At 43.1% G+C, this 27,828-nt stretch overlaps 2 protein-coding genes across 5 annotated transcripts in view; both read right to left on the bottom strand.

Moving 5' to 3' along the window:
* LOC311144967 (smoothelin-like) overlaps nucleotides 1–20,337 on the bottom strand; it is an 81,958-nt gene extending 61,621 nt beyond the window's left edge. For all 4 annotated transcript variants that reach the window (XM_084181162.1, XM_084181164.1, XM_084181163.1 and 1 more), the window contains exon 1: nucleotides 19,898–20,337. In XM_084181162.1, coding sequence (XP_084037288.1) covers nucleotides 19,898–19,948 — 51 coding nt within the window. In that variant the 5' untranslated portion in view covers nucleotides 19,949–20,337. The remainder of the gene's footprint in view (nucleotides 1–19,897) is intronic.
* A 1,395-nt stretch (nucleotides 20,338–21,732) lies between these two features.
* LOC311144320 (TRAF-type zinc finger domain-containing protein 1-like) lies at nucleotides 21,733–27,749 on the bottom strand. The gene is made up of 12 exons (XM_084180355.1): nucleotides 27,264–27,749; nucleotides 26,865–26,901; nucleotides 25,931–26,066; nucleotides 25,747–25,800; nucleotides 25,187–25,628; nucleotides 24,735–25,010; nucleotides 24,465–24,529; nucleotides 23,531–23,785; nucleotides 23,145–23,283; nucleotides 22,798–22,984; nucleotides 22,530–22,593; nucleotides 21,733–22,434 (listed from the first exon to the last, which is right to left on the bottom strand). Exons 2-12 carry the CDS (start codon nucleotides 26,897–26,899, stop codon nucleotides 22,396–22,398), a joined length of 1,692 nt encoding a protein of 563 aa, XP_084036481.1. The 5' UTR covers nucleotides 26,900–26,901; nucleotides 27,264–27,749; the 3' UTR covers nucleotides 21,733–22,395.
* Between the last annotated feature and the right edge of the window lie 79 nt (nucleotides 27,750–27,828).

Raw genomic sequence — 27,828 nt, 5'->3', positions numbered from 1 at the left:
TGAAAATACTCAAGCATTAACTGCACCTTCTTCCCACAATCAGCGGGAACCAAAGAGAGGGCTGGTTTTCTTGATGCCTCAACGGTCAACTTTAATCAAAAACTAATTTCTAGCTTTGCAATGCCAGTCTGCTGTAACTTGTGCAGCGCAGCAGACTGGTTCTGCCTTTAATGGTTTTAAGAAGGAGGTGTTAGATGGTGATAGCAGGGAGAGGAGTGGAGACGTCTTAACCCTTTACACTTGTGGGAATTGGCCTATATGGATAAGGCATAATTGAAATGTTTCTTACAGAAGAAATATGAAATGCATATGCATAACCTTGGCAGCAATTGAAAGGGAACAGTTTGGCGATTATGGGAAAATTATTAGACCAAAAGGTGAGGACAACAGTTCACCTGACACAAGACTGAATCCAAACATTAAAACTGTTGATTTTATTTGCATTTTACACATTTACTGTACTTTTCTCCGCATTTGTTGATAACTAAATCTGAAAATACTCTGGATACATTCAGTAACATAAGAATATTTCTGTAAAATGTGGGGTAGCTGCTACACAAGCAGTGTTTCCCCTAGGATTTTTTCCAACAGCAATAGCCAAAGTTTGAGAGGCCGTCCTCTTGGCCGCAGAGACAAAATCATTATGTTTTAAAGCAAATTTCCTGCAATTCTACACACTTTCCCATGGCTTATGCAGTGTTCTTATGCCATCTGAGTGACTCAAAACATAACAAAATCAACAGGGGCCCCAAGCCATGAAATATTTTGAATTTTAGATTCTTCCTGACTGTCTAGTTTTTATTTTGGTGATTGTTTGTTCTTAAAGATGAACTTATGAAAAAATATATATAGCTCCATTATCTTTTTTTACATACTTTATATGTAAAATATACCAGTTTTTAGTCGTTTACACTGAAAACTTTTACCATCCCGAAATTATTATTATTATTATTATTTTTTAATAATACAGTTGAAGTCGGAAGTTTACATACACCTTAGCCAAAGACGGAACAGGGAGGAGAGGAGGAGGAGATGGAACAGGGAGGAGAGGAGGAGGAGATGGAACAGGGAGGAGAGGAGGTAGAGGAGGAGAAGGAACAGGGAGGAGAGGAGGAGGAGAAGGAACAGGGAGGAGAGGAGGAGAAGGAACAGGGAGGAGAGGAGGAGGAACAGGGAGGAGAGGAGGAGGAGAAGGAACAGGGAGGAGAGGAGGTGGAGGAAGAAAGCAAAGCACATACAGTTGAAGTCTGAAGTTTATATACACCTTAGCCAAATACATTTAAACTCAGTTTTTCACAATTCCTGACATTTAATCCTAGTAAAAATTCCCTGTCTTAGGTCAGTTAGGATCACCACTTTATTTTAAGAATGTGAAATGTCAGAATAATAGTAGAGAGAATTATTTATTTCAGCTTTTATTTATTTCATCACATTCCCAGTGCGTCAGAAGTTTACACATACTCAATTAGTATTTGGTAGCATTGCCTTTAAATTGTTTAACTTGGGTCAAACGTTTCAGGTAGCCTTCCACAAGCTTCCCACAAGTTGGGTGAATTTTGGCCCATTCCTCCTGACAGAGCTGGTGTAACTGAGTCAGGTTTGTAGCCCTCCTTGCTCGCACACGCTTTTTCAGTTCTGCCCACACATTTTCTATAGGATTGAGGTCAGAGCTTTGTGATGGCCACTCCAATACCTTGACTTTGTTGTCCTTAAGCCATTTTGCCACAACTTTGGAAGTATGCTTGGGGTCATTGTCCATTTGGAAGACCCATTTGCGACCAAGCTTTAACTTCCTGACTGATGTCTTGAGATGTTGCTTCAATATATCCACATAATTATCCTTCCTCATGATGCCATCTATTTTGTGAAGTGCACCAGTCCCTCCTGCAGCAAAGCACCCCCACAGCATGATGCTGCCACCCCGTGCTTCACGGTTGGGATGGTGTTCTTCGGCTTGCAAGCCGCCCCCCTTTTCCTCCAAACATAACGATGGTCATTATGGTCAGTTCTATTTTTGTTTAATCAGACCAGAGGACATTTCTCCAAAAAGTACGATCTTTGTCCCCATGTGCAGTTGCAAACCGTAGTCTGGCTTTTTTATGGCGGTTTTGGAGCAGTGGCTTCTTCCTTGCTGAGCGGCCTTTCAGGTTATGTCGATACAGGACTCGTTTTACTGTGGATATAAAGACTTTTGTACCGGTTTCCTCCAGCATCTTCACAAGGTCCTTTGCTGTTGTACTGGTATTGATTTGCACTTTTCGCACCAAATTACGTTAATCTTTAGGAGACAGAACGCATCTCCTTCCTGAGTGGTATGACAGCTGCGTGTTCCCATGGTGTTTATACTGGCGTACTATTGTTTGTACAGATGAACGTGGTACCTTTAGGCATTTGGAAATTGCTCCCAAGGATGAACCAGACTTGTGGAGGTCTACAATTTGTTTTCTGAGGTCTTGGCTGATTTCTTTTGATTTTCCCATGATGTCAAGCAAAGAGGCACTGAGTTTGAAGGTAGGCCTTGAAATACATCCACAGGTACACCTCCAATTGACTCAAATGATGTCAATTAGCCTATCAGAAGCTTCTAAAGCCATGACATCATTTTCTGGAATTTTCCAAGCTGTTTAAAGGCACAGTCAACTTAGTGTATGTAAACTTCTGACCCACTGGAATTTTGATACAGTGAATTATAAGTGAAATAATCTGTCTGTAAATAATTGTTTGAAAAATTACTTGTGTCATGCACAAAGTAGATGTCCTAACCGACTTGCCAAAACTATAGTTTGTTAACAAGACATTTGTGGAGTGGTTGAAAAACTAGTTTTAATGATTCCAACCTAAGTGTATGTAAACTTCCGACTTCAACTGCATATTTGAGTGGCAACAACAATTTTGCAGCGGTGGCCTGCCGCTGCTAAATGAATTTGATTTGATTTGATTTATTAGGATCCCCATTAGCCGATGCCAATGGCGACAGCTAGTCTTATTGGGGTCTGACGTATAACGAAAAAGACAGACAAAATACATTTAAAAACATTAACATGTAGTGTGTGTGCATCTATCAGTTACACATACATGTCAATACATACACACAACAAGTAGGTCATATGGGGGAGAGGCGTGGTGCCGTGAAGTGTTGCTTTATTTGTTTTTTTAAACCAGGTTTGCTGTTCACTTGCCCTCTGATTACAATGAAGACCAAGACGTGCCGCTCTGTTCTGGAACAGCTGCAGCTTAACTAGGTCTTTATTTGTAGCACTTCACCTTATCACTGGACAAAAATCAAGATAAAACTAGAGCCTGCAGGACTTGCTTTGTGGAGTGTGGAGTCAAAAAAGCAGAGCATCTCTTTATTACTGACAGACCTCTCCCCATCTTTACAGCCATTTAATCTATATGTTTTGACCATTACCGTTTACAATCAAAGGTAACACCAAGTAATTTAGTCTCCTCAACCTGTTCAACAGCCACAACATTCATTACCAGATTCAGCTGAGGTCTAGAACTTAGGGAATGATTTGTCCCAAATACAATGCTCTTGGTTTGAGATGTTCAGGACCAGTTTATTACTGGCCACCCATTCCAAAACAGACTGCAACTCTTTGTTAAGGGTTTCAGTGACTTCATTAGCTGTGGTTGCTGATGCGTATATGGTTAAATCATCAGCATACATGGACACACATGCTTTGTTTAATGCCAGTGGCAGGTCATTGGTAAAAATAGAAAAGAGTAGAGGGCCTAGAGAGCTGCCCTGCGGTACACCACACTTTACATGTTTGACATTAGAGAAGTTTCCATTAAAGAAAACTGAGTTCTATTAGATAGATATCTCTGAATCCACTATATGGCAGTGGTTGAAAAGCCATAACACATAAGTTCTCAATAACAGGTTATGGTCACTGAAATCTAATTCTACAGCTCCCAATCTTCTTATTATCAATTTCTTTCAACCAATCATCAGTCATTTGTGTCAGTGCAGTACATGTTGAGTGCCATTCTCTATAAGCATGCTGAAATTCTGACGTTAATTTGTTTAATGAGAAGTTGCATTGTATTTGGTCAAACACCATTATTTTCAACAGTTTGCTAAGAGCTGGAGGCAAGCTGAAAGGTCTGCTATTAGAACCAGTAAAGGCTGCTTTACCACTCTTGGGTAGCGGCTTCCCTCCAGGCCTGAGGAATATAGGGGAAACACTGATGAGACAAATAAATTACAAGGGTTTGAGTGAGAGGACTAACTGTTGTCTCCAAGTGGCCACACTCTTCTCCAAAGTGTGCAGTTCCTTTGTAATTTAAATGCACTTTTGACTCAAAAGAAGAGTCATCATTTTGGTGCGCATAGAAAGGAGTCTTGAGTGCATTCAGGTGCGTATGCCACAGTGAATTTTCTTCACAATAGACAAACATAGGCTCATTCTGTTCAGAACAACCCAGGGTATGACGCCATGTCATTTTGTAACTGTGCATCAAACATAGTGATCATAAATGTTGTCCCTGTATATGACATGAGTTTTATGATATGGAAATGTGAAGTGCACATTTGGACTCACAGGTGTCTGGCTTGCTTGTTTGACAGTGGTATTTATTATAATCCTCAACGTCTCATGTGACGACCCTCCCACTCTGTCTGCCGTATTCTCTCTTTGCTCTTGTTTCCTTATTAGGATGCCGGTGGGCGGAGTTGGGAGGGTCGTCAGCTACATGGGAAACACCTGGGCCGGGTGTGTCCCAGCATAAATGGACCTCTTCCACATTCATGAAGGAGACTCTCTCCAGGCAGATACTTTGACTTTGGTTGTGGTATTTTTGTGGCCTTTTTGGTTGTTTGCTTTGGCACCTCTCAACACTTTTCCATATTACATTTATGCAAGCAAACACTCACTTACACTACTGATTACTGATTACACACCCCATTGTTATTTGAGTTAGTTTACTTTAGTTAATAAATATATACTTTAAGTATTCCTTGTCTCCACGTGTCTCCCTTTTGTTACGAACTTGAGCCGGTTCGTGACAAGTGGGGGCTCGTCTGGGATCTTGAACTGGTTGTGTTTGGGAGAACGTGGAGTTAATGTCCAATTCTGTAGGTTTTTTTTTTGTAAATGTTGTTAGTTTGTTTGAGTTTGATAGGCCCAGTATTGGTTTCCTTTGGGTTGTGTACTGCGTTGGAGAGAGTACATTGGTTAGTTTCCAGTCCCTGCCCAGCCTGGAAACTCTTGCTCTACTCGCTGTTGGGGCATCGGTCTGAGGAGGTGAGTACAATCGGCTGTGTACCTCAGTGGGAGATTGGGTAGGGTAGTGACATTTTCTACCCGGAGCTATAGCTTTTTCCCCTGATAGGCTTAGTGACGTGTTTTGTTTTGGGATACGTTGGGCATGGTTAAATGTTTGTTATTTTTGTGTGGTGTCTGTGGACTGAGCAGTTGTCTCGGGGGCACATCCGTGGCTTGGTGGAATTTACCAGCGTGCTGGGGGGTTTAATTCCTTGCCAGCGGGCTACAGTGCGTAATTACCCACCGCGAATCCACACGAAGACTAGGGTTGAGTTATTGTAGGTTATGGGGAAGCTCCATATCCCAGCTCTCTTCTGTGGTGCTCGGTGTGATTGTCATTTCTCTTGTGTCTGGTGTGCTCAGCAGAGGGGTTGAGCAAGATTATTATGATATATATATTTTTTTTTTTTCTCCTGATTATGCCGTCTAATGTAGACGAGTTCATTCGCTTTCCATCAGAAGAACTGTTAGAATTATGTACTAAAGAACAGCTGTTGAAGGTTGCTGAACACTACAAGGTTGAAATTAGTGATAAACGCCTAAATTCTATTAGGTTAATATTGAAGGCCAATTTGATGGAGAGTGGTATTCTGGATGTTACCACTGGGGCAGCCTCTGCTGAGGACACATTGTCTCCCCGATATGTTACAATGACCGCTCCATCGGTTAGTCATAGTAGTCTTCTTTTTGAACAGCAGAAAGAACTGCTTCTGTTACAGCTAGAGCATGAACAAAATGGACAAAGAGCTAAAATGGAGCATGATCGTGTAAAATATGAAAGGGAATTGGAATTTAAACAGGATATGGAGCGTGCTAAAATCAAGCTGCAACAAGAGCGACTAGAGTTGGTTAGAGAAGGAAAGCTCTCAGGGGAGAGTTTGCTCTGGGAAGGTGACCCAGAGTTACCTAGGGGTCGTTCCTCTTTTGGTCGTAATCCAGACACATTTGATATTGTTGGGAATTTACGGTTGTTGCCCCAGTTTAATGAAAAGGACCCGGAGACATTCTTTTCGTTGTTTGAGCGTGTTGCTGACGCTAGGAGTTGGCCTGATTCTGATCGCACTTTGATGTTGCAGTGTGTGCTGACTGGTAAAGCGCAAGAAGCATATTCAGCTCTTAGTGTAGCAGACAGTGTTAGTTATGAGAAGGTTAAAACGGCTGTGTTACAGAGTTATGAATTGGTCCCTGAGGCTTACCGCCAACGATTTAGAACTTTAAAAAGGGATGATCAGCAGACTCATGTTGAGTTTGCGCGAATATTATCTTCACAGTTCAATCGCTGGTGTTCTGCCTCTGCAGTTATGACTTTCCAAGGGCTGTGTGATCTGATTATGTTAGAACAATTTAAGGACACAATCCCTGATCGTATAGCGACGTACATTAACGAACGAAAAAAAAAGACTGTCGCTGAAGCTGCGGTTTTGGCAGATGAATATGTGTTGACTCACAAAAATGTTTTTGCAGAACCCCGTATTCGGAGTGAGTGGGGGCGTTCGCAGAGATTTGGGCCTCGCTCGCCGAGATACTTCGGTTCCCGGGCAGAGTTTCATTCAACTAGGGTTGAGCCTGATACCCGTGGTAAAACTGACGTTGGTCAAGAGTGTCACTACTGTCAAGAATTAGGTCATTGGAAAAATGAATGTCCGATTCTTAGGTCTAGGGGTAAATTCAGTACAGGTGCTTATGGTAAATTCAGGCCTGCAGCGTTAGCAGCGCCTGTTCTACATCAGTTCACTCCTGACGCATTGTCTCATGCCCAGAGCCAGGTGAAAGGTTATATTGATCCCGACTATTTACCTTTCGTTACGGAGGGTTTTGTGTCTATGGTAGGAAGTAAGAACCTAGTGCCAGTAAAGATCCTAAGAGACACAGGTGCCTCTGAATCATTTGTGTTGGAATCTGTGTTACCCTTCTCTGCGGAGACTGATTCGGGGAATAGTGTTCTAATTAGGGGAATAGGTTTGAACACTCTGTCAGTTCCATTGCATAAACTGATGTTGGATTGTGGACTGGTGAAAGGTGAGGTTGTTGTGGGGGTGCGTCCTTCATTGCCTATTGAGGGTATTGACGTGATCCTTGGAAATAACTTGGCTGGGGAGCGTGTGTGGCCTATCGCGTTTCCATCTTTAGTGGTTTCCACTAAGCCGTCAATTGTAGGGATTCCTGATGAGAGTGCGCAGAATTTCCCAGAGGTGTTTTCTGCGTGTGCAGTGACGCGTTCTATGATCCATGACGACCTGGTCACGGAGCTGGCTAACGAGAATACCACAAAGAAGTCTGTTACTGTTTTCCCTGTTATCCCGTTATCTATATCCCGCTCCGATTTAATCGAGGCGCAACGGACTGACCCTACATTAGAAGAGTTGCGGGACCAAATTGTGCCTGTGGAACAGTTGGGAGATGTCGCACAGGGCTATTTTCTCCAAGAAGAGGTCCTGATGAGAAAGTGGATGTCTCATGGTAGTTGTTTTCTGGGGGAGGCGATTAGTCAGGTGGTGGTACCAGTTAAGCTTCGTGAGTTGGTGCTAACAACTTCTCACAATGATGTTGCTGGGCATATGGGTGTGAGAAAAACCTACAATCGTATATTACGACATTTCTTTTGGCCAAGATTAAAGAGGGATGTTTCTGATTTCATCAAAACTTGTCACACCTGTCAATTAACTGGTAAATCTAATCAAGCTATTAAGCCGGTACCACTGTTCCCTATTCCTGTACTCAGTAAACCTTTTGAGTATTTGATTATTGATTGTGTTGGTCCTCTGCCTCGTTCTAGAAAGGGTAGTAATTATTTGTTGACTGTGATGTGTCAGACCACTAGGTTTCCTGCTGCCTATCCTCTCCGGTCTATCACGACTAAGGCTGTGTTAAAAGCTTTGACTCAGTTTCTCTCACTGTTTGGAATCCCTAAGGTCATTCAAAGTGATCAAGGATCTAATTTCACCTCTAATCTCTTTGGTCAGGTTCTCCAACAACTCCATATTAAACACAACTTGTCTAGCGCCTATCATGCCCAAAGTCAAGGAGCACTGGAACGTTTCCATCAAACACTTAAGTCTTTGTTGAGAGCTTATTGTACTGAGATGGAAAAGGATTGGGAGGAGGGGTTGCCTTGGTTATTGTTAGCTGCTAGGGAGGTTTCACAGGAGAGCACGGGTTTTAGCCCAAATGACCTAGTGTTTGGACATCGGGTGCGTGGGCTTTTATCTGTTCTCCAGGATGACTGGAAGTCTCCCGAGCCTCCTCAGTCCCTGTTATCATATGTGTGTGATTTTCGGCGACGCTTGTATGCCGCTGGTGAAATGGCTAAAGAGAAGCTATCATCTTCACAGGACAGGATGAAGAGCATATATGATCGCCGAGCTGAGCCTCGTCACTTTAGTCCAGGTGATCAGGTTCTGGCTCTGCTGCCAATTGTTGGTTCTCCTTTTCAAGCCAAGTTTCAAGGTCCATATACAGTGGTGCGCCAGTACACTGAGCAAAATTATCTAGTTGCCACTCCAGAACGGAGGAAAGCACACCAACTGTGCCATGTAAATTTGTTAAAACCCTATTATGCACGTTCCTCTGAGACTGAACAGTGGGAGTCTACAGAGGACGGTAAGGCTGTTCTTTTGGCTGATACTGTTTATTCCAAGAGTTCTGGTCATGCTAGGTTTGTGCAGGAGCAGGAAGATGTTTCTGGTCCCGATGATTGCATACTGCAGGGTAGATTGAAAAATTCAGAGACACTGGAGATTTTAGATAGCCTTCTTACTCATCTACCTGTTGATGGGCGGAAAGAGATGGTTGGTTTGATTCAGAGATTTCCAGGGTTGTTTTCTGATACACCTACACGTACAAACTTAATAGAACATGATATTGACATTGGAGATGCTGACCCCATTCGTCAACGGTTCTATAGAGTTTCTTCAGAGAAACTGCGTTGTCTGGATGCTGAGGTCCGGTACATGCTGGAGAGTAAAATAGCAGAGCCTTCTTTCTCCAGTTGGGCTTCTCCCTGTATCTTGGTCAGTAAATCGGATGGAACAAATAGATTTTGTACGGACTACCGTAAGGTAAACGATGTCACTAAGCCGGATTCATTTCCTCTTCCTCGGATGGAGGACTGCGTTGATCAAGTCGGCGCAGCTAAGTTTGTGAATGTGCGGCACATCCGGGGGACTGATAACGTGATTGCTGATGCGCTCTCTCGTGCGCCCTGTTCATGAATATTGTTGTGACCGACCATTGTTTGATTTTGTCATGTTCTATCTTTCCTGTTTGTCCCTTCCTAGTCTTGTGTTCTTCTTTCCTCTTAAAGGATGCTTCCTGTGTAAAGGTTGCTGAGGTCTGGAGAGGATGATGGGGGGGGCAAGTGGAGGTGTGAACATGTACAATTTGTCGGTTTGGGATGCAGGGGCTGGTACGTTGGTCCGGGGTCCTTGTTGGTCCCCGGTCTTATGGGGGGGGGGGTGTGACGACCCTCCCACTCTGTCTTCCGTATTCTCTCTTTGCTCTTGTTTCCTTATTAGGATGCCGGTGGGCAGAGTTGGGAGGGTCGTCAGCTACATGGGAAACACCTGGGCCGGGTGTGTCCCAGCATAAATGGACCTCTTCCACATTCATGAAGGAGACTCTCTCCAGGCAGATACTTTGACTTTGGTTGTGGTATTTTTGTGGCCTTTTTGGTTGTTTGCTTTGGCACCTCTCAACACTTTTCCATATTACATTTATGCAAACACTCACTTACACTACTGATTACTGATTACACACCCCATTGTTATTTGAGTTAGTTTACTTTAGTTAATAAATATATACTTTAAGTATTCCTTGTCTCCACGTGTCTCCCTTTTGTTACGAACTTGAGCCGGTTCGTGACACTCATCTTTCAAAATGCATAGTCCTCTTAATTTATAGCATTTCCCTCACTCAGACAAAACATATGCAAAAGTTGCCCAATTAGCGGGAGGGATGGGGGATACTTATCACATGAGATGCTCAAGTTCAGAATGGCTATTGGTTAAACCCCATACAGCGCTGTGAAGAGCAGAGCCAGAGCTCTGAAGTCATGTATAACATTTTACTGTACAGCCACTGTGTTCCAATTTAGGCGTTTATCAGTGCCCAAATCTGCCATTTTCAACCCATACATGGGTACGAGTGTAAAGGGTTCAACACATCAACAAAGTGTAGCCCTTTGAAAAGCAAAAATATTGGCCTCTGCAACCTAATGTAACAGACTTACTGCAAAAGACAAACATGAAAACAGAATACCCAGAATATCCACAACATCTATGTATAAATAAACCCATATTGATTACATAATTCAGTGTACTTCTCTGATGGAGTTCACATTTCTGAGCAGGTCTCTTGGGACCTGAGAACCTGGGACTGATGTGTGCACCTCCAAAACAAACCCATTCCTTCTCTCCACTCTTTACCCCAGAGCCCCTGTCACCACAGAGGAGGGCCCCCCAGAGAGCCATAAACCTCTAGCCTGGGGGTCCCATATGTCGCTGGGCCTGAACTACTAAATTTTTTACATGTGAATCTCTCTCGCTGGAGAGAAGGGGGGGCACAGAGAGACATATCAACGTTTGTTAACTAGGAGGTCAGAGCCGGTTCGTCGCTGACCTGGGCCTCACCTGCACACAGGCTAGAGCAGAGGGAAGGAGGGAGGGCCCACTGCAGATTCAGAGGCACCGTAGAGGGGTGGGGAGGCAGCTTGACACCAGGGATCTGTCAGTCTCATGCGAGTGAGCAGGTGCGCCCCTTCTGTGCAGGTGTGACAGAGCAGCCCGTGGCGAGAGGGTGGGGAAAGCAGCACTGAAAGAACCTTCTGTCTAAAACACCTGTGAGATGGCCCATTCTACAGGTCTGTCACATTGGCTCACAGCTGAGAGCATAATGATTAATAATCATCATACAGCTAGCTAGTAATCAGCTTACCTGAAAAACTGGCCCACTGTTTTTTTCTTTAACATCACAGGTTATTATGAGGACCGATGGCAAGAAAAACACAGATGTCTCCCAATTTTCTTAAAACTGCCTCCTTTTTTATTTTCCTTTGGAACCGCTGATCATGAAGGACTAGATAGCGATAGTGAGTTTATCCCCCCCCCGCCGCCGTTGCTTTCATAAAGCTTTCAGATTAGCACAAAGACTCTAAAAAGTTGCAAAGGACTCCATGTTCACTTAGGAGTATTGGGACACATGTTTTCAAAGGAATATTGACCCTAGCATTTGTCACTGCTCTGTGATCATGGCTTTCCTTTCTGCATTTCACACTAGACAGGAGTAGTTAAGCTCTCGGAACCTGCCTCCAACAGTTGGTGTCAAAAAGACAGAAGTCCCCAACTGATGATTTTGTGTGTGTTTAAGGAGCTGAGACCAACTGAACAGTGTTTTTCCTGGTTGCTGTGGAGGGGAACGAATGAGCAATATACCAGCATGCAGGCGGCGGACTGAATGGAAGTGTATTCATGAGATTAGTGCCGTTAAGGAGACCACCATATGACCTACTAGCTGTTTAATTCATTAAGCACAACTGTGTTCGTGTGCGTGTTTATTCCAAATGTGTTTTTGTAGCAACGCCACACCAGCGTTCCACAATGCCTGTAGTAAATATAGGCCAATCCCAGTTCTACCGTTAAATTCTTGTCAATGGCTTTCTTTTTTACCAGCTTCCTGAGTAGCAACAGGTTATAAACCCTCTGTTCAAACTGCTACCCTGCTGCTGGAGCCATGTTAATTCATATTCTAAACCATCGCAACTCAGATGATTATTTATATTTTTTTTTTAACAAACCCTTGGATGCTGTGGGCCATATTTTATTGGGAGAAAGAAAAACAGCTTTAGAATAACCTTTGGCCAATTCAGTCTTCTCTCAAGCAGCATGGGCCGAATCGCATGCCTCCATATAAACAACTCCGCTGGAGCAATAAGCCCCAGACAGCCTTTTGTTTCCTTTGGACACCACAAAACATCAAGCGTCTTTGTAGGGCTCTGGGAGGGCTGGGAGCTCTGCGACCCTTGTTGGTGGTCACATCTGAGATGGGGAAGATGCGGGAGCCATGTACCAGTAGAGACCTAACTCAGCCCCCTAAATACTGCACTGGGGTCTGTGGCGAGACACAGCATTCCATTCTTCGTTATTATTTGATTATCATGTCAAATCAGCATAAATATACAAAATGTATGTATGTCTATTCCTTGGGATATATTTTCCTTAAATGTCATTCCACTTTTGTTCTAACTTTTGTTCTAACTTTAAGTTTGTATAGGAAAGTGGTTACTTTATACATCTTCTGCTGCAGTTTGATCAACATTTTTGCAACCCTCCAATCTTCCCATGCTGGGAAATACATACAGTGACTTTCTAAAGTATTCATCCCCCTTGGCGTTTTTCCTATTTGGTTGCATTACAACCTGTAATTTAACTGGATTTTTATTTGGATTTCATGTAATGGACATACACAAAATAGTTAAATAAATAAAAAAATGCATATGTATTCACCCCCTTTGCCATGAAGCCCCTAAATAAGATCTGGTGCAACCAATTACCTTCAGAAGTCACATAATTAGTTAAATAAAGTCCATCTTCTTCAAGGAGGGCATTAATCAGAGAGGCAACAAAGAGACCAAAGATAACCCTGAAGGAGATGCAAAGCTCCACAGCGGAGATTGGAGTATCTGTCCATAGGACCACTTTAAGCCGTACACTCCACAGAGCTGGGCTTTATGGAAGAGTGGCCAGAAAAAAGCCATTGCTTAAAGAAAAAAATAAGCAAACACGTTTGGTGTTCGCCAAAAGGCATGTGGGAGACTCCCCAAACATATGGAAGAAGGTACTCTGGGCAGATGAGACTAAAATGTTGCTTTTTGGCCATCAAGGAAAACGCTATGTCTGGCGCAAACCCAACACCTCATCACTCCGAGAACACCATGCCAAGGGGGGTGAATACTTTCGCAAGCCACTGTACAGTACACCTGTCATTTAGGGAATATGGTCAGTGAATAACAAAAATGTGGGAATTGTGGATGTGGAAAAACTAGACAAAAGCTACAGATGTGCATATTTCCGCCGCTTAGTATTCCATATAGTCCTTTATTAGTCCAGACTGAAATCCGATAATTTTTAAATTGAGGACATTAAAAGAACAGACAATTCCTCTGGTGAGATCCGAGACAGGATTGTATCGAGGCACAGATCTAGGGAAGGGTACAAAAATATTTCTGCAGCATTGAAGGTCCCCAAGAACACAGTGGCCTCCATCAGGTCCAAAGTTCCTCTGTGGAGATGGGAGAACCTTCCAGAAGGACAACAATGTCTGCAGCACTCCCCCAATCAGGCCTTTATGGTAGAGTGGCCAGACGGAAGCCACTCCTCAGCAAAAGGCACGACAGCCCGCTTGGAGTTTGCCAAAAGGCACCTAAAGACTCAGACCATGAGAAACAAGATTCTCTGGTCTGATGAAACCAAGACTGAACTCTTTGGCCTGAATACCAAGCATCACCTCTGGAAGAAACCTGGCACCATCCCTATGGTGAAGCATGGTGGTGGCAGCATCATGCGGTGGGGATGTTTTTCAGCAGCAGGGACTGGGAGACTAGTTAGGATCGAGGGAAAGATGAACGGAGCAAAGTACAGAGATCCTTGATGAAAACCTGCTCCAGAGCGCTCAGGACCTCAGACTGGGGCGAAGGTTCACCTTCCAACAGGACAACGACCCCAAGACAACACAGGAGTGGCTTCGGGACAAGTCTCTGAATGTCCTTGAGTGGCCCAGCCAGAGCCCGGACTTGAACCTAATCTAACATCTTTGGAGCGACCTGAAAAAAGCTGTCCAGCGACACTCCCCATCCAACCTGACAGAGCTTGAGAGGATCTGCAGAGAAGAATGGGATAAACTCCCCAAATACAGGTGTGCCAAGCTTGTAGCGTCATACCCAAGAAGACTTGAGGATGTAATTGCTGCCAAAGGTTGCTTCCACAAAGTACTGAGTAAAGGGTCTGAATACTTCTGTAAATGTGATTGTTTTTGTAATAAATTTGCAAAAAAAATCTAAAATCCTGTTTTTGCTTTGTCATTATGGGGTATTGTGTGTAGATTGATGAGAGAGAAAAACAATTGAATCCATTTTAGAATAAGGCTGTAATGTAACAAAATGTGGAAAAAGTGAAGGCGTCTGAATACTTTACGAATGCACTGTATGTCGCGGAGAGTCGAGTGTGGAGACATGGATTCGGTTCAGGCAGTCGTCCTGATGAGCCCTTCCCATGCTCAGCTAGTTTATGCTGGCTAGCTTGCAACAGCAGCAGCATGGCGCTAGTTGAAACTTGTAAAAACGTGACGTTTATTTCGATGGGCGAGGGAGAAATAACTTGTAGTATTGGTCACCATCTGGATTTTGTCACCACTCCAATTTGTTCCATCTCACTTGATTTTACTTAGAGTAGGATAGCAGCCTACACGGAAATAACTTGTAATATTGGTAGTAACCATCTGGCTGTCAGCATGATACAGTCTACACTTCTCAATGGGGAGAGTTTGTGCTGCAAGCCGGCAACACAGGGCACAGTGTCCTTCGCTCATGCTTACCACAGTAAGGAGAGGGCAGTAGCTATACAGAACAACAAATATATAATGCAACATGCAACAATTTCAAAGATTTTACTGAGTTAGAGTTCATAAGGATAACAGTCAATTTAAATAAATTAGGCCCTAATCTTTGGATTTCACGACTGGGAATACAGATAGACATCTGTTGGTCACAGATACTATACCTTAAAAAAGAAAGTAGGGGTGGTGGATCAGAAAACCAGTCAGTATCTGGTGTGACCACCATTTGCCTCATGCAGCGCATACAGTTGATCAGGACGTTGATTGTGGCCTGTGGAATGTTGTCTCACTCCTCTTCAATGGCTGTGCGAAGTTGCTGGATATTGGCGGGAACTGGAACACGCGGTCGTACACGTCGATCCAGAGCATCCTAAATGGGGTGACGTGTATGGAGTATGCAGGCCATGGAAGAACTGGGACATTTTCAGCTTCCAGGAATTGTGTACAGATCCTTGCGAAATGGGGATGTGCATTATCATGCTGAAACATGCATTAGGTGATGGCGGTGGATGAATGGCAGAACAATGGGCCTCAGGATCTCATCACGGTATCTCTGAGCATTCAAACTGCCATCGATAAAATACAATTGTGTTCATTGTACGTAGCTTATGCCTGCCCATACCATAACCCCATGATGTACTGGGCCGTCTGCACCACCCTCTGTAGCGCCTTGCGTGGTAAGCGGTTGTCATACCAAGCGGTGATGCAGCCAGTCAAGATGCTCTCAATGGCGCAGCTGTAGAACTTTGAGGATTTTCGTGTAAGAGCTCTTTGAAAAGACTGGCTGAAGTATCAGTCGGTTTTGGTTGGATGGAGTTTTGGCATACCTGATGACATCACCAGGTTGTAAAATTAGTCGACAGATCAATAAGTTCCAAACCTCTGCCGATAACAGCTAATTCAGTTTTCCCCTCCCCACTCAGACAAATCCCAGACAGTCCTAGAATTATTGTTTGAGAAATTGCTCTTTGCTTAAAAGCTATATGTTTCTATTTAACCATTTTAATTTAAAAACAGTAAGGGCTCAGACAGACCAATACCGTTTGCTGACAGAGTACTTAGCGCCTCAATGTCATTTGCAAAAAAAAAGTGTGCACCGATTTAAACGAGCGTCTAGACTCTAGAACCAGTACCTCAAACTGCAAAAAAAGACCGGCATCCTAACGGGTCAAGGGGTGCACTGAAGAATGTGTGTGCTCATCAAAACAATTCTAAATTCGCAAGCACTGCTCGTGCTCACCAAACCACAGTAAGTCTATAGAAAATTAGAATAATTGGGACGCAATTAACATGTAGGCTAGGATCTTCCATCCAACATACAGTACATCAAGCATAGGCCTACAATGCGGTCTGAAAATGTTGAGACTCCTCTAAAATCGCCATAGGCTAAATGTCATATGAGGTGTAAAGGTTATAATATAATATATTGTAGCCATTTTAGGTTAATCTTTTAGGAAAATAATGTTTGGACATGTAAAAACAACATTAAAACGCAACATTGAGTGTCAGAGAACTCTTGTCATTCTACATTGTTTGGGACTCTGGACATGGTTTACCACCCCCTGGAGCTCTCCTCGTTGAGTATATAAAAAACATGTTCGCCTGTGGTGGTGTTCAGAGATGTCTTCGTCACGCTCCCTCCAAGTTGACGACATGCTTTCAGTTCACACCAGGTTTTAGTTAGTAGGTTAAGCTACAGCTCTTCGCCTCAGGACCACAATCCATCGCAAATTAGGCAAGGATAATGCCTATGAACAAGAGTCGAAAGTGTGCAATCAACTTTACGCAAACCGAAGACATAACATGTCCACCTCCGAGCTTGAGGTCAACTAAACTTTTCAATTTGAGCTAGATTACTCTCCTTACACTGAACAAAAATATAAACACAACATAGTGTTGGTCCCATGTTATAGGAGCTGAAATAAAGATCCCAGAAATAATTGTACATAGTCATAAAAAGCTTATTTCTCTTAAAGTTTGTGCACAAATTTGTTTACATCCCTGATAGTGAGCATTTCTCCTTTGCCAAGATAATCCACCCACCTGACAGGAGCAGCATATCGAGAAGCTGTTAGAACAGCATGATCATTACACAGGTGCAGCTTGTGCTGGGGGAAATAAAAGGCCACTAAAATGTGCAGTTTTGTCATACAGCACAATGCCACAGATGTCTCAATTTGAGGGAGCGTGCAATTGGCATGCTAACTGCAGGAATGTCCACCAGAGCTGTTGCCAGAGAATTGACTGTTCATTTCTCTACCATAAGCCGCCTCCGTCGTTTTAGAGAATTTGGCAGTACGTCCAACAGGCCTCACAACCGCAAACCACGTGTATGGTGAGTGGTTTGCGGATGTCAACATCGCGAACAGAGTACCCCATGGTGGCAGTGGGATTATAGTATGGGCAGGCATAAGATACGGACAACGAACACAATTGCATTTTATCGATGGCAATTTGAATGCACAGGTACCAAGGCCCATTGCCGTACTATTCATCCGCCGCCATTACCTAATGCATGTTTCAGCAAGATAATGCACATCCACATTTCGCAAGGATCTATAAACAATTCCTGGAAGCTGAAAATGTCCAAGTTCTTCCATGGCCTGCATACTCACCAGATATGTCACCCATTGAGCATGTTTGGGATGCTCTGGATCGGCGCGTACGACAGCGTGTTCCAGGTCCGGCCAATATCCAACAACTTTGCACAGCCATTGAAGAAGAGTGGGACAACTTTCCACAGGCCACAAATCAGTAGCCTGATCAACTCTATTCGAAGGAGATGTGTAGTGCTGCATTTGGCAAATGTTGGGCACACCAGATACTGACTGCTTTTCGGGTCCCCACCCCTACCTTTGTTTTTTTAAGGTATCTGTTTTTTTAAGGTATCTGTGACCAAGATGCATATCTGTATTCCCAGTCATGTGAAATCCATAGATTAGGGCCTAATGAATTTATTTCAATTGACCTGATTTCCTTATAGGAACTGTAACTCAGTAAAATCTTTGAAATTGTTGCATTTATATTTTTGTTCAGTATAAGTTCAATCAATTAATTGACCAACATTTCGATCCCACACCACATGATCATCCCTCACTGTTATGAAACAGGTCACTGCAACCTGGACTCAGGGGTAGACGTAACATACTAAACTTACTAATTGGAGTGTCCAGTAATTATGATACATATGGTATGTATTTGTGGATGTCCATCATCCAATTCGTATGACAAGTTACAATTCGTACGATATGTTACGAATTTGCAAAAGTATGATACACTACCAAAAGTATGTGGACATCTGCTCGTCGAACATCTCATTCTAAAATCATGGGCATTAATATGGAGTTGTTAACCCCTTTGCTGCTATAACAGCCTCCACTCTTCTGGGAAGGCTTTCCACTAGATGTTGGAACATTGCTGCGGGGACTTGCTTCCACTCAGCCACAAGAGCATTAGTGAGGTCGGGCACTGATGTTGGGCGATTATGCCTGGCTCGCAGTTGGCGTTCCAATTCATCCCAAAGGTGTTCGATGGGGTTCAGGTCAGGGCTCTGTGCAAGCCAGTCAAGTTCTTCCACACTGATCGACAAACCATTTCTGTATAGACCTCGTTTTGTGCACTGGGGCATTGTCATGCTGAAACAGGAAAGGGCCTTCCCCAAACTGTTGCCACAAAGTCTAGAATGTCATTGTATGCTGTAGCGTTAAGATTTCCCTTCACTGGAACTAATGGGCTTAGCCCAAACCATGAAAAACAGCCCCAGACCATTATTCCTCCTCCACCAAACTTTACAGTTGGCACTATGCATTGGGGCAGGTAGGGTTCTCCTGGCATCCACCAAACCCAGATTCGTCCATCACCAGATGGTGAAGCGTGATTCATCATGCCAGAGAATGTGTTTCCATTGAGTCCAATGGCGGCAAGCTTTACACCACTCCAGCGATGCTTGGCATTGCGCATGGTGATCTTAGGCTTGTGTGCAGCTGCTCGGCCATGGAAACCCATTTCATGAAGATCCCGATGAACAGTTCTTGTGCTGACATTGCTTCCAGAGGCAGTTTGGAAATCTGTATAGAGTGTTGCAACCGAGGACAGACGATTTTTACACACTTCAGCACTCGGCGGGCCCATTCTGTGAGCTTGTGTGGCCTACCACTTCGCGGCTGAGCAGTTGCTGCTCCTAGAAGTTTCCAATACATAAGAACAGCACTTACAGTTGACCGGGGCAGCTCTAGCTGGGCAGAAATTTGACAAACTGACTTGTTGGAAAAGTGGCATCCTATGAAGGTGCACAGAGCTCTTCAATAAGGCCATTCTACTGCCAATGTTTGTCTGTCTATGGAGATTGCATGGCTGTGCGCTCAATTTTATACACCTGTCAGCAACGGGTATGGCTGAAATAGCCAAATCCATAAATTTGAAGGGCTGTCCACATACATTTTATATACAAAAGTATGTTACGAATTTGCTAAATGTATGGTATGTTACAAATTCTAATTTGTTGTGGCTAACGCTAACGGTAGCTAACGTTAGCTGGGTTAGAGGTTAAGGTCAGGAGTTAGGTTAACGGGTTGGGGTTAGCTAACATGCTAAGTAGTTGCAAAGTTTCTAAATAGCTAAAATTGTCTGTGATTAGATTCGAACAAGTAACCTTTGGGTTGCTGGATGCTTGCGTTATCTGCCCACCCATTCCCAGTAGCCTTCTGTTTTATGTAACCATACCAAATGTAACATCAGTGTCCAGGATTTACATTTACTATGTTATGTCTAGTCTATGAGACCAGACCAGCATCGTGGAATTAAGATAATTTCATTGCGAAAATGCTTTTGCGAAACCCAGCACAGGCTGGTCACTGCATGGAGAGAACCTGTAACGATATTGCTAATCTCCCAGCCCTCTCATGCCCAATTATTCTCAGGTGTGTACAAAAAACAGGTGTACAAAAAACATAATAGCCTCTAGTAAAGTTTCATTACACACAACAGGATAAATAAAGCAGGGTGATTTTCACACTCACCAGGTTCCGAAGAGACGGTTCATCCAATGTTGAGTATCTTTCAGCAGACATTTTCAGTTTTTAGGATACAATGACAGGTGAAATGTAAAAAGTTCAAACTCAAAGGAAGAAAAAGACGGCTTTTGTTTTGGAAACGTCCGTCAAACGAATAAAGCAGACCAGCAGGATACAAATGCTGGCAACAAATGTGTCCCAAAAGACCCAAGTCCCCTTTTCACGTGTTGGAATTGATGCTCCACCTGCTCTTATATTTACGGTTTCTTCCAAGCAACTTCACATAGAACTTGTGTCTGATCACAATGCGAATTCCTGCCTCAAAATAAATGTTGGATTACGTTTATAAGAAACGATTGGAGTGCCCTAGAGTTGGAAAACATATTTTACAAAACTCTGCCTTTCACTTTTCTCTCCTAAAACCTTTAGAACACGAGAACCGGAGTTTGAAACGGATAGCGCGATCTTTGAATCCAGAACTTCCACTAATGTGAGGTCTGTCCCGCCCATTCAAACTCCTCGACCAATTGAATAACAGAAATTCAAAACTGAGACACTTTGTGGATGGATTGTTACAGTCAAGAAGTAATTAATTATTTTTGCGAAAATCATGATTATGTAAAAGGTAAAAAAAAAAAAAAAAAAGAAGTAGAGGACATACCTACTCTTTGGACATGCAATAGTATTATGTTGCCCTTAACTTTTTCCCAATCTCGGTCCAGGGGGGTCCCCCAGGACCGAGATTGGGAAACCCAGCTATAGGATGTGAACCTCATGCATAGACAGACATTAATATGCTGAATTGTGGATTCAAAGGCAGTGGCACAAATAGCTGAGTAGAGTGCGCCCACCAGTGAACAATATGAGAACTACCTGAAGGCAATGGCCGATGGCCACCCCTATAGAGGCTACAGTGCCTTCAGAAAGTATTCATACCCCTTGATTTATTCCACAGTTTGTTGCGTTACAGCCGGAATTCTAAATTGATTCAATCAATTTTTTTTATTCACCCATCTACACACGAAACCCCATAATGACAAAGTGAAAACATGTTTGTAGAAATGTTTGCAAATTTTTTGAAAATGAAATACAGAAATATCTCATTTACATAAGTTTTCAGTCAATACATGTTAGAATCCCCTTTGGTAGTGATTACAGCTGTAAGTCGCTCTAAGAGCTTTGCACACCTGGATTGTACAATATTGCACATTATTATTTTTAGAATTCTTCAAGCTCTGTCAAGTTGGTTGTGGATCATTGCTAGACAGCCATTTTCAAGTCTTGCCATACATTTAAAGCCGATTTAAGTCAAACCTGTGTTGGGGTAAAGAGATGAGGTTGTCATTAAAAAATTATTTTTAAAACTATTATCGCACACAGTCCATACAATTTATGTGACAAGCACATTTAATTTTTTAATCTATAAAACAGAAATCCCACTTTGACATTATGGGGTATTGTGTGTAGGCCAGTGACACAAAATCTAAATTTAATCAATTGTATATTCAGGCTGTAACACAAAATTTGATTTTTATTTTGTATGAATGAATTCTGATGATGTTCAGCCTATTGTGTGAGGGGTACAGCCAACACTGAACTGGAGGAGGCCAATCAGTCTGCAAACCAGACCGACATCAAATAGAGTACCATTGACAAAGTACTCATTTTGAATCTCTGCAAAGCTCACTCCGGTCAAACTGCATATGTGATATGTGCAGTTTTTACATGCGGAGGGTTCAAAGCATTATAGCCAATTATGATTATAGGAAAATAGCCATGTGATTAATACTTAGTATTGAGGACACTCTTTTACATTAACAGTCATCCACAAGCACCAAAACGTCGATACTAAGATTTATTAAAAGTATGAAGATAATATCACAAAGCATACAAAAAACAAACAGTTCGATAGGTGCAGCCCTAAATACAAATAATGCTTTGATACTGTATTTATTTGTCATTGATTTTGGATTATTCAGTGAAGAGTACAATTACTTTGTGGAGCTTTAAGATTTCTTACATACCGGTATACATTTTTACATAGGTTTTTCAAGAGTATATTAAGGCAGTTTTTCTAAATTCTATACAATTTATATTAAAAGTTTAAAACGTAAAAGATTACAAAAAGCTGAACGTTATATTACAAACTATTGTAATCACTAAAAGATTTCAGTTTGACTGTTTAGACTTTAAAAGGAAGAGCGACTGAAACATACAGAGACACACACACAGGCAATAAAGAGACTCTGGTCGTGTTCCAGGCGGACTACATTGCATCAACCACTGGTTTCGCGCCACGTCTTCTGTTGCGCAATCTGGCACCAGATTGCTATACAATTTGTGGTTTGCTGATAAGTTAAACACCTACCCAAGTGTGGTGAGATCTGGCAGGCGTCTGCAATGTAGTCAGCCAGGAACGCCACCACTGTTAGAGCGACAGTCTAGAGCACACACAAAAAGCATTTGGTGATTGCCTGCAGCTCTGTCCATCGACAGTCTTGCCCTCACTCCCCTTCCTGTTCTTTGTTTTGCTTCTTAGGCACCTAGAAATGAATGTTGTTACAGAAAAACATTAAACTATAAACAAATAATTATGGCCACCATAGAGGCTCTAAAGAAATAAGGATTGTTTGTTAACCTTTGATGGCCCTGCATTCCTTGGTCCCTTATTCCTTGGTCCCTCATTTTCTATTAGGGGTGGTCTGTCAGATGGATACAACATATTTCGTTACATTTGTTAGCCTTATCACTATATTATACAAAAGAAAACACATTCAACCCTAGTTCTGTAACACAAAACGTAATCCAAATATGAGGTACCCAAACAATTTTCAAATGAAGTTGTACCAAAACATATTAAACAAATGTTAAAATTACATTATTACAGCAAGTGTCATTGTTCTTACCCCACACCTGCTGCAGAGTTGGATTTGTGGCCTCCCTCTGCCTCACTGCCATGCTGGGGCCTGTTCTTCACCTGAGGATCACAGTTTGAGATCTTCCCTGGAATGGGTAGCCCACTGCGGACTCTCTGCCATTCATTTGGGCTTCGCACCTGGGGCAGCCCTCTGTCCAGCCCATCCAAGGGGTCCGCTTTAGACACAAGCGTGCACACACAAAATTAGTCTCTGAATTTGATGTAAATAATTATACATAGGTGGATAGATGGAACCCAAGCAACATTGACTTTGTTTTCAAGAAATCAGTGTTCAAAATTATTATGCATTGGTGAATGTGGGGTTCAGTGTCTTACATTGGTGCTTGAGTCTCCTCTGCACCTCAGGGGAGCTCCGTCCATGGCTCTCTTTGAGAGGAAGAGATGGTTTTTGAAAGGACACTTTGTTGACCTTATCCACTGAGGGAGCAGTGCGAGGTCGGAGGTCACATTTATCCTGTAAACAAAGTGTCAAGCTCTACTTGATTACTAGGTAATTACTATGGAACAGCATGTTAGTGCAATGAAAATACTGGATTAATTACAATGTTAATACACAGGAATGGTAGCAAAGTGTTATCAGATTTTTTCTACCCCTGTCGAAACATTGGTAATGTGACAGGACTATTTGACCTTACTGGCATACACTATTTGAACATGATCTACATTATACAGTACCATCTCTTGCACTGTAAATAATGTACCTGGTGGTGAAAGACAACGGTCTCCTCCAGGGCCACTCCACAGAACTCACAGGGAATGACCACGTCTCTCTGTAGTGGACTGGCAGGTGGACTGCAGGAGAGCGGGGAGACTGAACGGGGGAAGGAGGGGAAGCTAGGGTTGTCAGGTGGGATGTGCAGAAGACCACCAGCACCCCTAGCAATCCTGTCATCATAGCATGGAGATGGAGGTCGCTTGCTGAAAGATGCAAAGGCTGAGGCTGGACTACAACCAGTCTGAAAGACAACAAAGACAGGTGTGAGGATTTTTTTTTATTTCTGCTAAACAGATAGGTCGTGGCTAGCTACCCTCAGGTGATTACCAAATGAAACACACTATCGATCAGCCCTGAGATGGAAAATTGCTAACAGTTCTAACAGTCACAGATTGTGGCATTCCTCAGTAACTATTTACGTTACATAATTATGTTCTTAAAGGAGGTGGGGGGATACCAAGTGCAAGACACAAAATGGACAGTGACCAATAATGAACTGTTTTTGTGTTGTGTTGTTTCTGTATGTCAGTTTGTTTTGGATAGATTTTTTGCCTTCGTGCCTTGTTTGTGGATCCCTCTGTGATAATTTGTGTGTGTGTGTGTGTGTGTGTTGGGGTGTAGGTGTTGGGAGGGAGGGAGATGTATATTGATTTGACAGCTCTGTAGAAAAACAAAAAGACAAATTGTCAAAAAAAAGAATTAACTGTATTCAGGAGGGGCATCTAGGAAACTAGTCCAGAGGGAGTGAACGAGAGCAACGAAACATGCACTCACAGTAAGGAAATAAGGGGCACGAGAGGGCCTGAGTTTATAACTAACTGCTGCAACATATAAAGGAAATGGATTCCCTGGCCGGCTCAGGCTCAGCTTCCATGGCATTAGCGTGACTTGTAGGCTAAGCAGCATAAGATCCTTCTAACCTGGTGTAAAATAAGGTCCTCTCCAGGAAACAGCTCCTCACAGAACTCACAGGGCAACATGGTGTCTACATTGGAGAAAAAGAGCAGAGAAATAATGGGTACAGTAAGAAACATATGATTTTATTCTGAACATATTTTTAATCATCACAGGGTTGAAGAATGTCAAAATGTAAAAAGTAAAAAGGAGAGGAGGGCAGCATACTGTAACAATATCAATCTCACATGAAAACCAACTAGGACAATAACTGGTATTTTAGTACAGTATCTGACCTGTCTGGTCATGTTCTGGTGCTGTATTGGTGCCAGTGGTGATATGCTGGTAGTAGTTGTTAGGGGGAGAGATGGGAGAGCCGCTGTTGGACATCCTTCCAAATTTGTGGTCCCAGACATCTGTCCACAATGCCCCCTCTCCTCCCCCTGTGTCTCCATCACTCTGCAGGCTGAGGGCCAGTAGGTAGTCCAGGCTGGCAGAGTCTTCTCCCAGTGATGCCAATGAAGCCATGCTGTTATTGTTGTTGCCCTGCACTGCGGCTTCCTGTTCCAGCACTGGGGGACAACACATGAGATATTTTTACAATCACACAAAAAAGTTATTCCAGTGAAACAGTTTTCCACTTTAATATGGGCCAGGGCGTTTTATCAATACCAGACTAAGTTGAAGTAAATGGTTTTCGCATAATGTTAAAACTTGAACACTTTGCATGAGCCATTGGCGGACTTACAGTGGCTGAAGTCTGTATTCCTAGGGGCAATGTTCCCCCTTCCTCCCAGGCCCACTTGCCCCCGGGTGCTGTTGTGCACTCTGGCCTCCAGTGGCCGTGGTAGGGCCCTGCGGTCAGACGCACTGGCGTTGTTGTTCTTGTGGCCTCCTCCCTCCTGGGCCCTCAGCAAGTTACGGATGGAGTGAGATTCAAACCATGCTCCTGGAGACTGGGTCTCCGCTAGGCTGTGACTTGCCCGGCTGTTGTTCCTCTCTTGAGGAGGTGTGAGGCTACCACACAAGGCTGGGTGGACAGCTTGATCCCTCAACATTACATTGCACTTGCAGAATGGACAAGGCTCTGTGCGCGTCCCACAATAATCCTCATGCTCCTTAGACTGACTGAAAACCAGCTCCAGTTCACAGTACTGACACGGCACCATCCGCTGATTACACTCAGAGCTCTGGAAAAGAGAGGTCAGATGAAAAGGCACAGTCTCAGTTACCATGAAATACATTATCTGTGGCCATCACAAGTCGGGAAGGTGAGAAGATCTCCATCCTAATACAAGTTGTACATACCTGGTGGGATTCCATTAGGCTTTTCTCAACCTTTAAACCACACTTACATTTCACCTGAAATTAAAATAAAATGTTTGTGAAGCCTCCTGTGTAACAATTGTACAGCAACTTTGGGATGATGTTCACTCAAGTTTCTAGTTCACCCACTTCCCAACTCCCGCCCTCTCCATCTTTAGCACCGTACCTGCATGTGCTCCTGTTCCTTGTGCTGCTGCAGATCTGAACGGGGCACTGGCTCTTGGCACACATCACACAGAGCAATATTCCGGCGACAGTGAATCTCATGAGTAGTGAAATTAGCCTCTGGAATGTCATGCTGACTAGAGAGTGGGAGAGAGAGCGAGAGAGATGAAAAAGAGCAAGAAAGACAGCAAGTCAGACAGAATGTGTATCTAACATTGTCCCTACTTCTCAACTTGCCTGAATCTTGATACACTACATGACCAAAAGTATGTGGACACCTGCTCGTCAAACATTTCATTCCAAAATCATGGGCATTAATATAGAGTTGGTCCCCCCTTTGCTGGTATAACAGCCTCCACTCTTCTGGAAAGGGTTTCCACTAGACGTTGGAAAATTGCTGCGGGGACTTGCTTCCATTCAGCCACAAGAGCATTAGTGAGGTTGGGCACCGATGTTCGGCAATTAGGCCTGGCTTGCAGTCGGCGGTCCAATTCATCCCAAAGGTGTTCGATGTGCTGACGTTGCTTCCAGAGGCAGTTTGGAACTCGGTAGAGTGTTGCAACCGAGGACAGACAATTTTTAAGCGCTATGCAATTCAGCAGTCCCGTTCTGTGAGCTTGTGTGGCCTCCCACTTCGTGTCTGAGCTGTTGTTGCTCCTAGAAGTTTCCACTACACAATAACAGCACAGTTGACCGGGGCAGCTCTAGCAGGGCAGAAATTTGACGAACTGACTTGTTGGAAAGGTGGCATCCTATGACGGCGCCACGTTGAAAGTCACTGAGCTCTTCAGAAACGCCATTCTACTGCCAATGTTTGTCTATGGAGATTGCATGGCGGTGTGCTCGATTTTATACACCTGTCAGCCACGGGTGTGGCTGAAATAGCCGAATCCACTAGGGGTGTCCACATACTTTTGTATATAACGTGTACTTACCAATTGGCACAGAACTGTGTGCTTTCATCTGCCATGGCTTGCAGGGACATAAAAAGGGAGAGAGATAAAGAGGATACAATTGCCAAGTGACATTTGAAACTGGGGTGGCAATAACCAATCCACTGAAGAAATCTAGTTTGTTAGTTACCGATATAACGTTAACAACCCACATTATTGCTAGTTAGTTATCCCAGTATGTGCCCAAAGTAAAGAACCGTATCGTTAACGTTAGATAATTAAACACACAAGCTAGCTGGAAAACGTTCCCATTTTGTATTGTCATTTGGCTGACAATGACCAAGCAAATTTGCAACGTAGCTAGCTATTGTTTCAGTTCAATGCAGGTAGTTTAGATTTAGCCACTTGTACCTTTATCTATAAAATGAGAAAGTTACATACCTGCTGTGCTGTGACTTCGGTCCCTTGTAAGTTTACTTGGCTTCTTTCTAGGTAGCTAGGCGCTAGTTAGCTAGTAGCTAGCTAGCTAAATGAGGCTTTAAATCGCTGTTTTCAATAGCTAATGTCAGAATAAAACTTCCATAGCGACAAGAAAGCCCTTCTGCTGCTTACTTTGTTTTAGTTTAACCCTAGCTAGCTTGCTGCCTTCCAAGCTCGTTTATGCAAGCCATGTTAGCTTGTCAGCAAGCGTTTCCTGAAAGTAGCTAGCGACACACAAGTATCTAGTATCTGACTCGCTAATCGAAATACTGTTGACCAATGAGACCACCCAAAACGGTCAACAAACACTTCGACAAAATGAATAGTATTTCTGAATGTTGTCTTCGGATAATAACATTTCATTGACAGAATGTTGATAGAAATAACCAATAGCCTAGGACATATTGATGGGAGTGATTGTTAAAAGTAGATGTGATCTTATGCCAGGCAGAGCAAAAGCAGTGAAATGGTCAAGATGGGTTATTATCAAGAAAGATTTCACTTAGTTCCACACTTCTTTTTGACC

Source organism: Coregonus lavaretus (assembly GCF_964263955.1).
Source record: "Coregonus lavaretus genome assembly, chromosome: 17".
In the NCBI taxonomy this organism is placed as follows: domain Eukaryota; kingdom Metazoa; phylum Chordata; class Actinopteri; order Salmoniformes; family Salmonidae; genus Coregonus; species Coregonus lavaretus.
Note: the sequence above shows the minus strand (reverse complement) of the source record. Positions and strands in the feature narration are given on the sequence as shown.

Bases quoted from the DNA above. Each gene is read 5' to 3' on its own strand.
- LOC311144320 (XM_084180355.1), bottom strand. From the start codon at position 26,899: ATGGCAGATGAAAGCACACAGTTCTGTGCCAATTG. The intron at 25,629-25,746 runs GTATGTACAACT...TCTCTTTTCCAG, and splicing joins GCCTAATGGAATCCCACCAG to AGCTCTGAGTGTAATCAGCG. The intron at 23,284-23,530 runs GTACATTATTTA...CTTTGTTTACAG, and splicing joins CCGTTGTCTTTCACCACCAG to GATAAATGTGACCTCCGACC.